Source organism: Myotis brandtii, unplaced genomic scaffold, assembly GCF_000412655.1.
Source record: "Myotis brandtii unplaced genomic scaffold, ASM41265v1 scaffold120, whole genome shotgun sequence".
NCBI classification, from domain to species: domain Eukaryota; kingdom Metazoa; phylum Chordata; class Mammalia; order Chiroptera; family Vespertilionidae; genus Myotis; species Myotis brandtii.
In genome coordinates, this window is record NW_005354174.1 from 4,946,752 (window position 1) to 4,962,367 (window position 15,616).

The following is a 15,616-nucleotide window of genomic DNA, read 5'->3' on the forward strand; positions in this document are numbered from 1 at the left end:
GAAGTGAAAAAAAAAGAGATCAACCAAAGGACTTGTATGCAGGCATATAAGCATAACCAATGGACACAAGACACTGGGGGGTAGGGGAGGCCAGGGGAAGGTCAAGGGGAGAAAAAAAAGGAGACATATGTAATACTCTTTGTAATACTTTAAGCAATAAAAAAAAACACAAAGTCAAACACGATAAAAAAAAATGATTATGATGTTGGTTTGCAGATAGCTATTTAGTGAGAGGGTAGCTCCCTTTGAAAGAAAAAGCTGGTAAAATCCAAAAGGGAGGTCATGGTTGAAAGTTCAGTAACGTCTCAAAGGAACAATCTTTATGAGAATGAATGGACTCTGGCTTATTTTTAGTGATCCCAGTGCTGTTGCCGCGGCTTCCAGACTTGACCTTACAGCACATGTGGGGCAGTTGTGGGAGAAATGAAACGAGAGTGCCTGGTAGCAGGCTAACTTTCTATCTCCTTCGTGTCCTCATTTTTAAGGGAAATGGAAGAAAAGCCACTGCCACTGTGAGCAGTCTGGTTCTTTGGCTTCCAGACTTGAACTTACAGCAAATGTGGGGCAGTTGTGGGAGAAATGAAACGATGAAATGAGAGTGCCTGGTAGCAGGCTAACTTTCTATCTCCTTCGTGTCCTCATTTTTAAGGGAAATGGAAGAAAAGCCACTGCCACTGTGAGCAGTCTGGTTCTTAAGCAAATAAAACTCTTCCTGTTCTCGGATGATTGGATCTGAAAAGATGTGGCACTCATTCCGAACCACTTCCCTTTGCCATAGAACCGAACCTACTACATCCTTTCTTGTATCACAAAAGGGAGTGTTTCTTATTATCGCAGTTAATATTTATTGGGTGTTCTCGATTGTTTGGAAATGTGCAGAAATACATGCTTTACGGGATCATCCCACGTTATCTGGACAGCAGTTCTGAAGTGGGTGTTACTAGCCCCATTTTTCCAGATGCCACGTTGAAATTTGAAAAGGTTAATAACTGAGAGGGTAACACACAGCCAGTGAGAGGCACAACCCGGATTAGAATCCAGCTACCCATATGACATCAGAGCTTGTCTAGGCGGCCCAGATGCTAGAACGTGTTCCACCACTAGCTGGTTATTATTCTTGCCCCTCGCACAGCATTATGACAAGGTAACATTATGTGACCTGTAAATGTAGCTAGGCAGTAGCCCAGATTGGTGTGTGTCCCTGAACGACAACCAGAAGTTTATACATATGTGTGGTGACAAAGAGCAGTGCCTCAAATGACATGTAAGTCTCCTGATCTTATCTGAGGGTTGTGCAAAAGAATGTAAGAAATACAGCAGACATCCGGGGTTTCTGCCCTGTGGGTAGTTCAGTCCAATCCTGAGCATTTGTTCACTTACCTCTGAGCTGTTCTGTTTCACACCCATCTGTGCCAAGTGTATTTGTCACCATGGTGTCCATAGTGTTACCAATATATTACTATTCTCAAAGGCCCAATGCAGCACCAATACAGGAACAGTGTCCTCAGAGTGCCACTTCCTCCCTGGTCAGTTCCTCCTAATCCCCTGGAGTCTGGCATATTTCCTTAGAACTTTCTGGAAACATCTCTTAAGCAGCTCATAAACATTCTTCCTCTTGTAAAATCCCAGTGGCCATGCTTGATCTTATTTCCATAGGCCTCTCTTCAGTTCGGGTATGTTAATAGTTCCCTTTTCTTGAACTTTTCCACTTTGAGTATTACCATTTTCTGTCTCTTTTTCCTCCTTCCAGACTGTGTTTCTCAAGGCTTAATATGTATACCTTACCCAGTCTATCCCCTTTTCCTTAGGAGAGCTCATTCATAGATGTAATCAAATTTTAGAGCAGAAAGGAACTTTAGCTATAATTTCATCAGCTTCATTTTGGAGATGACTACATGGATTACCATTTATTCATTCTTTTTAAAAAAATATTTTTGTTAATTTCAGAGAGGAAGGGAGAGGGAGAGAGAGATAGAAACATCGATAATGAGAATCACTGAGCAGCTGCCTCCTGCATGCCCTCTACTGGGGATCGAGCCTGCAACCTGGGCATGTGCCCTAAATGGGAATTGAACTTTGACCTCCTGGTTCATAAGTCCACATTCAACCACTGAGCCACACTGATCAGGCCATTCATTCATTCTTTGAATGAACATCACTAAGGGCTTCTGAGTACATGGATTGGTACCACGAGGGAACATCACAAGAGTCTGCAAGTTGGAAAAGGTGATAGGACATGCACAGAAATAACCAACATATAGGCTGACTGTGAAAAGTGTGTGAAGGCAGGAATAAACTCAGAAATAGAACTATGGTGTTCAAGACAGGGTCTGGTTGAAGGAAGGGGGTGAGCAGGGTAAAGCAGAGAGGGCTTCATGGAAGAAGTGGTGCCTGTGCTGGGCCTTTAGTCAGATTTGACAGAGAAACGGATATCCTAGGGCTGTGGTCGGCAAGCTGCGGCTCTCGAGCCACATGCGGCTCTTTGGCCCCTTGAGTGTGGCTCTTCCACAAAATACCACGTGCGGGCACACATACAGTGCGATTGAAACTTCGTGGCCCATGCGCAGAAGTCGGTTTTCGGCCTGGGTGAGTCTATTTTGAAGAAGTACTGTTGATATTTGGCTCTGTTGACTAATGAGTTTGCTGACCACTGTCCTAGGGGGAGTGGAGGACCTGAACAGGGGGCCTGGGGAAAGGAAAGCACTGTGTGGCTTCATGGGAGCCCAAGCTGACTCATCACTGAGCGTGTGCTTGGCATCTACACAAAGGAGCAGTGGGAGATGGGGCTGGGAAGGCAGCAGGATGGGTCAGTAGGTGGGGGCACTACACTCAGGCTGGGCTTTCTCTAATAGGCAGCAGAGCGAGACAGGACTGAAGTTGTATTTCAAGGGGAGAGTTAGGGGAAGAGGCAGGCGTTTGAGAGACCGTTAGGAGGTTGTTCATCTCTAGAGGAAGAGGGGAGAGGACAGATACAAAGCTTGCCAAGGCAGAATGGCAAGCATCTGACTGGTGCAGTTACACAAACAAGAAGACTGAGAGAAGGAATTCAACAATAGTTCATCTGACCTTTACCTCATTCAAGGGGCTGTTCTCATTGCTGGGACCACAGAGGGAGCAAGTAAACAGGAATTGGGGCCAGCTCTGCAAGAGCGGATATGCTAAGTGGTGTGGACAGACTTATTGTCTGCCCCCTAGCGGGCATCTACACAGGCTGGCCCAATCATATTACTCTATTGTGGAAGCCACTCAATGATGGCCCCAAATAATCCTTTCTCTGCCTCTATGCACATGCTGCTCTGCTCATCAAAAGGGAGAGCTTATTTTCCTCTCTTTTACTTTTTTTTTGGTGGTTAATCCTCACCTGAGGATATTTTCCCATTGATTTTTTTTTTTTTAAGAGAGTAGAAGAGAGAGGGAAAGACAGATAAAAACATCGATGTGTGAGAAACACATCGATTGGTAGCCTCTTGCACACCCGACCAGGGTCCAGGCCAGGGAGGAGCCTGCAACGAAGGTACATGCCCTTGACCGGAATCGTACGTGCCCAGGATCCCCACCCCTTTTAAAAAATATATATTTTTATTGATTTCAGAGAAGGCAGAGGGAGAGATAGAAACATCAATGATGAGAATCATTGATGGGCTGCCTCCTGCATGCCCCCCACTGGGAATCGAGCCCACAAACCAGGCATGTGCCCTTGACCCAAGACCCTTTAGTCTGCAGGCCAATGCTCTATCTACTGAGCCAAACCAGCTAGGGCTCCCTGGCTTTCACTCTGGACTGGGCCTGTGACTCGTTGTGGGCACAAGTGATATTCAGGGACCTCTCATCACAGATTTAAGAGGCCTGGCAGCTTCATTTCCTTCCTTTTAGAATACTAACTCTTGGAGCTCCCTCTTGGAAGCTAGCTTAGAAACCCAAGCCATCGAGACACAGGCCACGTGGAGAAAGGAGTTGTTCTAATCAACAGCTCCAGCTGAGGTCCCAGCTGCCAGACACCTGGTTGAGCCATCTTGAATGTTCCAGCCCAGGCAAGCCCCTGGGTGACCTCAGCTGATACATGGAGCACAAGAATCTCCCAGCTGAGTCCAGTTAACTGAGGTCATTCTGTGAGCGACAATAAAATGGCTGTTGTTTTAAATCACTGAGTTACAGAGTGGTTTATTGTGCAGTAATAGATAACCAAAACAGCTACCCATCTGGCCACCTTTACATGACCCATGAGTAGGCTTGTACCCAATCTGACTCCGGTTAGAACCATGAAAAGAGCCTCGTTTCCTTTCTAGTGGCAAAGCCAGGAGGTGTGAGGCCCAGGAGCCTCCTCCATCCTGCAAAGAAAGCCAATTCAAAAGCAAGATGGCAGATAGAGAGAAGCATGAATGCAGTCAGGGAGCCCTGGACAAGCTTGAGTTTGATTCTAGTTGGCTCGAGATCAGGCTGCCCAGCTCTCCTCCCATTTAACAAAACCTTCCCCTTTTTGCCCCAGCTAGTTTGAGTTGGGCAACTTAAATCAATGAACCCTGATTGAAATGCTGGCTCAGCATTCCTAAGAGCACCAAATCAATGATGTATATGACTACACCTGGCCTATGGCTGATTATAATACCATTTTACACTGACCATATGGCAAACTATATAAAGTCTGACAGTATCAAGAATTGGTGAGGGTGTAGGCCAATGTGGGAGTGCATTATTTTTGGAAAATAATTTGTTATTATGAAAGTTGGAAATGTGCCTACCCTACCACACAGCAATTGTGCTTCTATGTACATACTCTAAAGGAACTTATGCACACACAAGAATATTCGAAGTAGCTTTGTAATAGCTTATAATAGTAAAAACTGGAAGCTATTTTAAACATCTAATATAAAGAAAATAGATGTGTAAAATGTAAATCACTGAGTTACAGAGTGGTTTATTGTGCAGTAATAGATAACCAAAACAGCTACCCATCTGGCCACCTTTACATGACCCATGAGTAGGCTTGTACCCAATCTGACTCCGGTTAGAACCATGAAAAGAGCCTCGTTTCCTTTCTAGTGGCAAAGCCAGGAGGTGTGAGGCCCAGGAGCCTCCTCCATCCTGCAAAGAAAGCCAATTCAAAAGCAAGATGGCAGATAGAGAGAAGCATGAATGCAGTCAGGGAGCCCTGGACAAGCTTGAGTTTGATTCTAGTTGGCTCGAGATCAGGCTGCCCAGCTCTCCTCCCATTTAACAAAACCTTCCCCTTTTTGCCCCAGCTAGTTTGAGTTGGGCAACTTAAATCAATGAACCCTGATTGAAATGCTGGCTCAGCATTCCTAAGAGCACCAAATCAATGATGTATATGACTACACCTGGCCTATGGCTGATTATAATACCATTTTACACTGACCATATGGCAAACTATATAAAGTCTGACAGTATCAAGAATTGGTGAGGGTGTAGGCCAATGTGGGAGTGCATTATTTTTGGAAAATAATTTGTTATTATGAAAGTTGGAAATGTGCCTACCCTACCACACAGCAATTGTGCTTCTATGTACATACTCTAAAGGAACTTATGCACACACAAGAATATTCGAAGTAGCTTTGTAATAGCTTATAATAGTAAAAACTGGAAGCTATTTTAAACATCTAATATAAAGAAAATAGATGTGTAAAATGTAGAATAACTGTGTACTGAAATGCTACCTTGGTTGTATTACTACAATTACTGGTTGCTTTACATGCAATAACATGAACATCACCAATATTAAGCAATAAAAATAGCAAGCCACAGAAGAATTTATACAGTATATTCTATATATATTCTATAAAGCTCAAAATCAAGCAAGACTAAATAATATACAAAATATGAAGAAAAATTGAAAAGCAAAACAAGACAAACTCAAAATTCAGGATGGTGGTTTTCTCTGAGTGAGGAAGAATCAGAAGAGGCAAAGTTACTTCAAAGTTACTGATGCCATTTTTCTTAAATTAAGTGGTAAGTATAGAATATTCAATTATTAATTATCTTCAACCATACATACACTTTATATGTACTCCTGTATGCAGAGTTATTTCATAATAAAACTTAAAATTTTTATTAACTTTTAGAGTGGGAGGGAGAGAGAGATGAGAGAGGAGAAAGAGAGAGAGAGAGAGAGAGAGAGAGAGAGAGAGAGAAAAGAGCCACATGGATCGGTGCCTCCTGCACACACCCTGACTGGGGACCAAATCTGCAACTGGGGCATGTGCCCTGACTGGGAATCAAACTGGTGACCTTCTGGTGCCAGGAATGACACTCCAACCAACTGAGCCACACCAACCAAGGCCATAATAAAATTTTTAAATGAATTTTTAAAAGGCATATCTTACCAGATTGAGCTAAATACTATAATCCAACCATATGCCTACTACAAAGGACACATTAACCAAAATCACATAGAAAGGTTAAAAATAAAGGGATAGATAGACAGTTATACCAGACAAACATAGACACACACAAAAAAGACAGAAGTAGCATTGCTAATCTAATGTAAGATAAATTAGAATTCAAGGCAAAAACCATAATAGTTTAGTGTGTTGTCTCATACATAAATATATGTAATCCACAATGGAAATGTTATCAGTCACCAACCACAATGAGATAAACAGCATAGCCTCAAAATATACAAAACAAAGAATAGTAGAAAAAATCAAGGAAAATGACTGAAGCACAATTTATTTTTTAAAAAAAATATATTTTTATTATTTCAGAGAGGAAGAGAGAGGGAGAGAGAGAGAAACATCAATGATGAGCATCATTGATCGACTGCCTCTTGCTCACCCCACACTGGGGATGGAGCCCGAAACTTGGGCATATGCCCTAACTGGGAATTGAATCGTGACCTCTTGGTTCATAGGTCGATGCTCAACCATTGAGCCATGCTGGCTGGGCTAATTTTAATATTTAAATTTCACAGTAAAAATAAATTTTTGGGCGAACAGTTCTACTAGTTTTGACAAATGCATAAAGTCTTGTAACCACCACCACAATCAAGATACAGAACAGTTCTATCACCCTTCAAAATGCTCTCGTGCTGCTCTTTGTGGTCATATCTCTCCCCCACTTGCTCCCCCCATCCCCTCCCCTGCCCAATTCCTGGAAATTCTTTGATCTGTTCTCCATCCTTATAGTTTTCTTTTTTAGAATGTTCTATAAATGGAATCATACCATCTTTTGAGTCTGGCTCCTTTCACTCAGCATAATGCTTCTGAGACTCTTACAAGTGTTGCATGCATCAATAGTTTATTCTATTTTATTGCCGAGTAGCATTCAATTGTATGGATGTACCACAATTTGCTTACCATTCACCCAGTAAAGGACTTTGGGGTTGTTCCAGTTTGGGGGGAGAGGGGATTATGAATAATGTTGTTATAAACATTTGTGTACAGGATTTTGTGTTAACATAAATTTCCATTTCTCTTGGGTAAAAACCTAGGGACAGCTAGGTCATATATAGAGTAAGTGTATGTTTAACTTTATAAAAACTGTCTGATTTCGCCAAAACCGGTTTGGCTCGGTGGATAGAGCGTCGGCCTGCAGACTGAAGGGTCCCAGGTTCGATTCCGGTCAGGGGCATGTACCTGGGTTGTGGGCACATCTCCAATAGGAGATGTGCAGGAGGCAGCTGACCGATGTTTCTCTCTCATCGATGTTCCTAACTCTCTCTCTCCCTTCCTCTCTGTAAAAAATCAATAAAATATATTTTTTAAAAAAAACAAACAAAAAAAAGCTGTCTGATTTCTTTTCCAAATGGTTGTACTATTTTGTGTTCCCAAACAGTAATGGAGCAAATTTCTTGTTGCTTTGCATTCTCACCAGCATTTGGTATTTGAAGCATAATCTTAACACATCACTATCAATCAATGACAGAGCATACACTCACAATCAACTATAAAATACAGAGATATAAACAATATAACTGCAACACAGCTAAGGCTGAATTGATAAATATTTCATGTCAACATTTGCAGATGATAGTAAAACCATCTTCATTTCAAGAATCTGTGGAATATATAAAAATAGATCATATTCTAGTTCAAAAAACTTAAATACATTTCCCACATACACTTACAGTGTAGAAACTGTACCACACTGTAATAAAATTGATATTAATAACACATGTTTAAACAACAAAAAAATAATCATATAGAAGTGACAAAACACTTACCAAAATAATTACTGCTCTAAATCAAATAGGAATTTTAAAATTTAACTAAAGACTGTAAAAAATAAAAATAAGAGGCCCGTTCAACTACAGACTCGTAGGTTGAAATGTTTCATCATTACACACACACACACCAAAAAACATTTCCCTTATTAAGAGGAAAAAAGAATTCCCAAGGAAAACATATGAAGGAAATGAAGATAACCAGAAATTGTGACTGTTTACTGTTCCTTTTCCCAGTAAACGAAGCTCTTAGAGCACAGGGTCATATTCCTATGTCCACTGGTGAATAGTGTGCCTGGCTCACAGTATGAGCTCAATATTTAGCAACTTTTAACTTTCCTAAAGGTAGGCCTTCTCTCCTTTGGGCTTCCACAGTAGGCTGCTATCTTAGAGTTTATTAAAGTTTTGGAACCACATACGTTTTCCACATCAAAAAAGTCCTCTAAAAACAAAAATTTGTTTACCACTCAGAATGTGCCGGGCGATTGGCATTAATCCCCTTAATCATTACAACTTTTTTTGGATATTCTTTTTCAGAAACTGAGGCTCAGAAAGGTTAAGTGACCAAGGTCATAGAGGAACTCATCACACTATCCAGATTTGGTTGCACACCATTCTCCTTTCCTCCACACAAGCTCTTCCTACCGGAAAAGGTTACAGTGAATTCAGGGACAAGGTTCGTTTGCCACCTTTGTAGCCACAGCTCCGAACCTAGTTACTGGCACAGAGTATCCCAGACAATTAGGCATTACTTGCGTCCTGTTGTTTGTAAAGTTTTCTTTTGTGGGCCATAGAGAGACGCGCTAATTACCAGCCCGCCACCGAGACCTGGAAAGAAATCGGGAATAATTTAGGACTCTCCTAGCCTCCCAGCTCCATGGTTGGCTTGTAACCACTCTATATTCTGGAGGACTCAGCGAGCACGGCCAATCATTAGGCCACTTTCCAGGCACGTGGCCGGAAGTTTGACTTGCTATTGGTTAATAACAGTAAGGCCCGCCCAAGCACCCTGCCTGCTTCTTTAAGTAGAAGCCGTGGGAGCTTCTCCGTCTTTCGGCGGCTGTAAGCTTGCGAGGTGAGGCGGTCTGTGCGGTGGGTTGTGGCGGGCAGGCCTCGGGTGTTCGGGCCGTGGAGCCGGGTGGGAGGCGAGTGGCCAGCGGTGATGACATATCAATCAAAGCACGTGTTAGACTGCTGACAAGGGTGATGCGAACTAGAGTCTGAGCCTGGCCGCCGGCGGGGCGAGGAGGGAACAAGCCGGCGGGGGCGCACCCGCTTACTCCCCCGCTCTCGTTGCAGGTCCGGCCGGCCGAGGACGTCGGATCCACTGCCCTCCCAGCGCTTCGACCCTTCCCTGAAGGCTCTCAATAAAACAGATTGTTCCTACCACTGGTGTCTGTGTTTCTTGTCGTGACGCGCTGCCTTTGAGCCCCCGCTGCGCCTGCGTGTGGCGCCGGGGGTCAGGCTGCAGCGCCAGAGCAGCTGCTTGCGCATAACTGGGGCCTACGGCGCTCTGCCGGCGGCCCTTTTAACCGCGAGCGACACGGCCGCACGCTCTATCGGGGTCGGGTTTTCCGGGGGTTTTGACCGACCCAGCCTTTGAGCTGAGGTTGAAATGCCCTAAGGAGACATTGGGGATCCTGTAGGCTCTGCTACCAAGTGCCCCCCCCCCCCATTTCCTGTGCTTGCCCTGCAAGTCCCGGCTCTCCGTCAGTGAGACACACATGCACCTGAAGTTAACCGCGGTGTGCGTGGCGGTAGAGAAAGAAACGGGCTGTGGCCTTGAGCAGCTTAAGGGCGTGGTGTACTCGATAGGAACCGGCTTCGGTCGTGATGTGGAAGGATTTAATCTGGCTAAGGGGTAAATTTAAGGACCAACTGCTTGTTTGGATACTGTGGGGCTAAAGCGTTGGGTGAAATGTGTCCCAGTCCAGTTAACCTAAACAGAACAGTGTAGCTGTGAAGGTTAGATTTTTATGGTTTACTGGGCACAACATGGGCACCTTGATAATTGCACAGTCACTCCTTTGTAATCCAGATTTAAAAAAAAATAGATTTTATTGATTTTTCACAGAGGAAAGGAGAAGGATAGAGAGTGAGAAACATCGATTAGCTGCCTCCTGCACACCTACTGGGGATGTGCACCCAACCAAGGTACATGCCCTTGGCTGGAATCAAACCTGGGACCTTTCAGTCCACAGGCCGACACTCCATCCACTGAGCCAAACCGGTTAGGGCTGTAATCCAGATTCTAATTGAACGATCTAAGCTGCATCACTTCTGAGTAGGAGGAAGCACAGGTGCAGAATAAACTGCATTGGCACCTGGAGGGAGCCCCAAGAAACAGGACTACTGGGCAATACAGTTCAAAACTGTTCCCCTCAGATTAAATGTGGATTAAGGATAATGGCACTTACCTCATGTCGGGTGTGGTGAGTGACTACCTGGGATCCTTAAGAATGCTGGTCCAATGAGTTAAGGATAATAGCACTTACCTCATGTCGGGTGTGGTGACTACCTGGGATCCTTAAGAATGCTGGTCCAATGATCACCCAGGAAATAGTGCCCACGTGTCCCTATTTAATTAGGATTCAGTAGAAATAACAGATGCCTTTATCTAGTATTTGACATGAGATTTATTTTGTGAAAGAATGCAAGCAATTGTAAATCCCCCATATACTATTTTAAGTGCAATAGGGTACAGTCATGTGTCATCTCTTTACAATACACAGTAGTGCATCTAGTCCTCTGCCTTCAGTTATTGCACAGAAATTATAAAGACCAGTGAACAAGACATGCGGACTGACTGGCAAACTGGCCTACACAATGAGAAATTGGAACAGCACGCTGACTGGGATGGTCAAATTTAAGTCAAATGGTTAATGGTCCAATTAAAGTAATCAAGTAAAGGTTCAGGTATTTTTTTCACTATATCAATTTCTTTAAAGTCATGTTCAGGCAGGGTGCTGTTTAAAAAAACACTATTAGTACACATAAATTATCAAAAGTTACCCAAGGTAATTTTGATGTTGAATGCAGCTTTAAACTTTAAATTCTCAAAGCAAATTATACAATTAGGGCCTCCACACTTGTAAACGAAACATTCTGACACAAATGCACAAATTAAAGTTGGCAACGTTGAAGAATGTCACATTAATTTTGAGATATGTAGTGTTTGATGAGCAGGCTTTTGGTCTTGACTCGTGATAACATGTTAAGTTTGGGTCATCAGAAAAGGAAACTGACCACAATAGATCCCAAACTAGATGAGCAAAGCCTTTGCGTACCTATAAAGTTTCCTGGAGCACACTAGAAGACCTGGTCATGATGTGGTGTTTAACGTTTTTATGTGCTGTCAGGAAATTATTTGGGATTAGAACCAGGTGGTTATACATCATTGGTAAAAGGCTTGGGATAGTTTGATATTGTGTCAGTGTATGTTCTATGGCTACTTGCTTCCAAGACAAATTAACATGAAGAAAAGTAAGTTGCTATGCATATCTTTATCACCAATGAAATCGTTTACAAAATTCCATTCCCCACCCTCCACATGGTACCACATTGACATTCTCAAAATGCGGAGGGCTGCATCACATAAACTAGGAGTGAGAAAATGTTCCACTTGTGCTCTGGCTGCCTGAGGAAAAGCTTTGGAGTTGAGACAAGGGGAAGGAAGCCTTCCAATTGTAGCTTTGCTCTTAATGTGCTCTTGCTGCCACAAAAACTGGTAGACTCAAAGCCATGGTATGAGTCACAAAACCTCTGGATCCACCTTGATTCTTCCAATCTCCTTTGAGTCAAAGTTTTGCAGTAGGCAATCCAGACACCAGTTGCTGGATGCATGGAATGACACCTCACAGTGGAATGGGCACTGGCAGGCAGAGGGCAGAAGCTGTGGTGAGGAAAGGCCTGTGCGACAGCAGGCAGGCAGCCAAGAACCCCGCACCTGGATCTAGATCTCAACACTGGCAATGTCAGGTCTTTACCCATCACAGCTGGTCAGCAGCCTCCACGGGTGGGTCTTTGAGGAGGCAGGAAGTGGAGCGAGGGTCCATGGCTGAGTGCATTATAGGGACATACACATCATCCATGTTTGGCATGACAAACACTTTCTGTAGGAAGAAAGAACAGCCATGTAGAAAATGTTTTGTTTTTTCACTTTTCTTTTTGGTGATATTAAACTTTCCAGAAATCGGTTTTGTTATATTTAATCTATAGCTTTTTAAATCATAAGCTTCCATGGCAGTAACTCAAAACTTACCTCTACGAAAATACATGTATTTTACAGGTGAAACTCAGTACAAAGTAAATAAGTTGCTAATAGATAAAACCTTGAGAGACAACTGTGCCTCAAATATCTGATTAAAATTGGATAAAAATAGCTCATCCCAGGGCCTGGGCTACATTGCTATTAACTTTTGGTGGAGAACGCAGAAGACAGGCTTGGAGAATGAGCTCTTAGGAAACTCTAAGACTGCTCTAGAAGATCCACAGGGGAGGGACGGGTCTGGTGCATCTTTAGACTCCAGGGACAGGGGTAGCTGTTCACAGAAGGGTTTCTAAAGAATGAACAAACTGAGCAAAGTGGGTATCACACAGAGCGGGAGCAACTTTGCTGACCATGGGTGGGTGCTACTAGCTGGCCAATTTCCGGGCCCACAAAATCCAAAGATGGACCCAGCAGGCAAAGGGCTTAACCTTCGCCAAGCCTACTGGTAGAAGATGATCATTTTGTTCTTTGGCCCTACCTTTTGGGGTTCCCTTTTGAAGACCACTGAACAGTGTGCTGTGGATGAGTTCAGAGTTTCTGAAACCACCTGAAGTTTACACCTGTTTGATCATATGTGTACTTTCCTGGGATGAGGCTCCTCAGAGGAGGATCCTGACCCACATGAAGTTCAGAGCCTCTGTTCTCTACCCAGAGCTAGCCTTGGTGTGCAACACGAGATGACAGTGCAGGTGTACCTGAAACTCTTGCTCCAGTTTCTTCTCTATCCAGTCTGTCACATGAACTAAAGTCACTTCTCTCTCTCCAAGTTTTGGCCGAGCTTTCAGCTCCACATATGGTGGCTTCCGGAAACCATACCTTTTTTAAAAAGACAAATAACCACATTTAGAAGCAAAGAAAGGAAGCAGACAAGTACCAACAGCACACATTCCTCATTTACACAGGCCTTTACCACTATTTAACCATTCTTATTCTGATAATCCCCTCTGGAAAGTAATTCAGCACAGTAAGTATGATCTGAACTCCCTGTGTCCTGAGCCATGTGTAGGGCTGTGATGATCTGAGAACAGTTCTGACAAATGGCAAGCCAGGAAGCCCCAAAGGAAAAGTCAGTGACCTGGGCTTGGTTCTCCTAAAATGAGAACAACCTTTTTCTATCTATCTATCTATCTATCTATCTATCTATCTATCTATCATCTTCTATCTAATCTGTCACCTATCTATATTTTGATCAGTACAAGTGTATAAAGCTGAAAGTGAAAGTGGCCTTCTGAATATCATTCCCAAGATGGGACACTGAGAGAAGTGGTCATGTTCCTCACACCTAATATGCATGTGTAAAGAGAACATTCCACAGCCTTTTTCATTCCACACTTCCTACCACACTTACTATGGCTTCTCCAGGGAGCAGACTGGTACTCAGAACTTGGTAAAGTATCCAGACAAGAGACTATGTGCTATCAAACTATCTAAAAACTTCAATTTGTCATGGACCAATGTTTTAAAAACTACAATAAAAATGTCAAATTGCTATAAATGTCCTAAACATCCTAAATATCTAGACTTATCTTTGTGGATCATTAATAAATGGTTCAGCATTTGAGCATGCATCCTAGAGGCCTTCAATTTTATCTCCCATTGAGCAGTGGCATTTATAACTGATAAAGCTTAGAAGGGAAAGAAATGTTATCAACTCTTAGTATTTAAAAGCATTTTAAATTAGGTTTGGAAGACTGTACAGAAAGGTATTAACTGGTTATTTTTGGATGATAAGATTATAGCCTTTTTTCCCTATGAAAATATTACTTTATTAGTAAAATCTAAAATGACATTTTTAAGTTTTTACTGGGAGACACCGATAAATCATTAACTGATGAGTCAATTCAAAAATCCTCTGGATCATCCCCACAAACTCTCCTGAACACAGGATGTGTACTACTAGCATGGTGGTTTCACTCTATGATAGAACAGAGCTTTTTCATTCGAGTGTAGTTCATGGTACCATGGGGTCTCTTATGCAATCCTGTATACACTTACATTTTATAGGACATGGAATGTCAATTTTAAATTAAGATTCACAGAGTGATTTTCTTCTGCTGGACCCATGAGTAATTTATTTCAGTGATTCTCTATCCTGGCCAGTTCCTCAATCCCTCAATCCTGAGCACTGGGCTGGCAATATCTTTAACAAATCCCTCTGTAATTGTGATATATAGGTGGGTTGAGAACCACTGGTTCATTCAGTTATAACTCCTTGAATAGACCTCCTACCACAGTTCCAAAGTGCATATGCTCTTGCCTTCTGAACAGCTAGGCCCAACCCAAGGAGTCTTCCCTAAACGCCTGGGACTCTGTTGCATGTGTGATCCTGTCTATAAATGGCACCTATCTCCAAGGATGCTGTGAGGACTGCCCAGGTCAAGCAGTTACACCTGGGCCAGGCACAGAAGAAGGGCTCTACAAATGGCAGCTGTTCTTACTGGTGGATATAGTTGGCTCTAGAGAGGAGGAAGATCAAGAATAGAAACAGCTCATCCCATCAACTTCACCTACTGACCTTGTGAAGGTGAATCTTTAAATGTGAATTAACCATTCACAGAAGAAAGTAGGTTCCATGAAAAAAACGTGTGAAAGTGCTTCTGCCCAGGAGAAGGTACTTTCCATAATGTCAAGGGCAAGTAGGCTGGGATTTTTATGGTCACGCAACAAGGGAAATCCCAGCCGTCCCTCAGGGCTCCTCTACGTACCATATTCGATCACTTGGGGGAGGTGGAATGTTGACTGCCAAGGTTCCTCTACATTCCTGTACTTCCACAGTTAGCAGCAGGGGTGTATTGGAGACTTCTTCAATCTTCTTTTTAATGAACTCTGTCTCTGTTGCTTTTTGGAAATATTTTGACTTGGTAATTTTATCAACAAACCTCATAATCTTACTTGTTCGATGACCTCCAACATACCTTTAAATGAACACAAATAGGTCTTATCTCTACCTAATAGGTCATTAGCACATTCCCCCAAGTCATGACAATAAAAGATGTTGTGAAACATTGCTAAACGTCCCCCAGGCTGCAAAATAATCCCCAGTTAAAACTTCTACTTCAGACAAGGTAGAAACCACACACAGAGCTGAGTCTTGACAACGGAGGGTCACACCAAGTTCTCATAGGGCAAACTGAGGAGGCATCTCATGTTTACAGAGCTCACATACTGAA

General features: G+C 42.9%; 1 protein-coding gene and 1 long non-coding RNA gene across 5 annotated transcripts in view; one reads left to right on the forward strand and one right to left on the reverse strand.

Annotated features, from left to right (window-relative positions):
• LOC106724537 overlaps positions 1–9,565 on the forward strand; it is a 12,095-nt gene extending 2,530 nt beyond the window's left edge. Inside the window, exons 2-3 of the long non-coding RNA XR_001360358.1 lie at positions 8,714–9,251; positions 9,476–9,565. This is a non-coding gene — a long non-coding RNA (uncharacterized LOC106724537). The remainder of the gene's footprint in view (positions 1–8,713; positions 9,252–9,475) is intronic.
• Positions 9,566–10,794: 1,229 nt separating this feature from the next.
• The window catches only part of TEX2 (testis expressed 2), a 54,705-nt gene continuing 49,883 nt past the window's right edge, over positions 10,795–15,616 (reverse strand). For 2 of the 4 annotated variants that reach the window (XM_005858660.2, XM_005858659.2), the window contains exons 9-11: positions 15,152–15,361; positions 13,142–13,262; positions 10,795–12,288 (exon numbers count right to left, since the gene is read on the reverse strand). In XM_005858660.2, coding sequence (XP_005858722.1) covers positions 12,166–12,288; positions 13,142–13,262; positions 15,152–15,361 — 454 coding nt within the window. In that variant the 3' untranslated portion in view covers positions 10,795–12,165. Of the gene's footprint in view, positions 12,289–13,141; positions 13,263–14,441; positions 14,903–15,151; positions 15,362–15,616 lie in introns of those variants that run through there. The other 2 variants (XR_001360356.1, XM_014532290.1) reach the window with 2 other exon arrangements.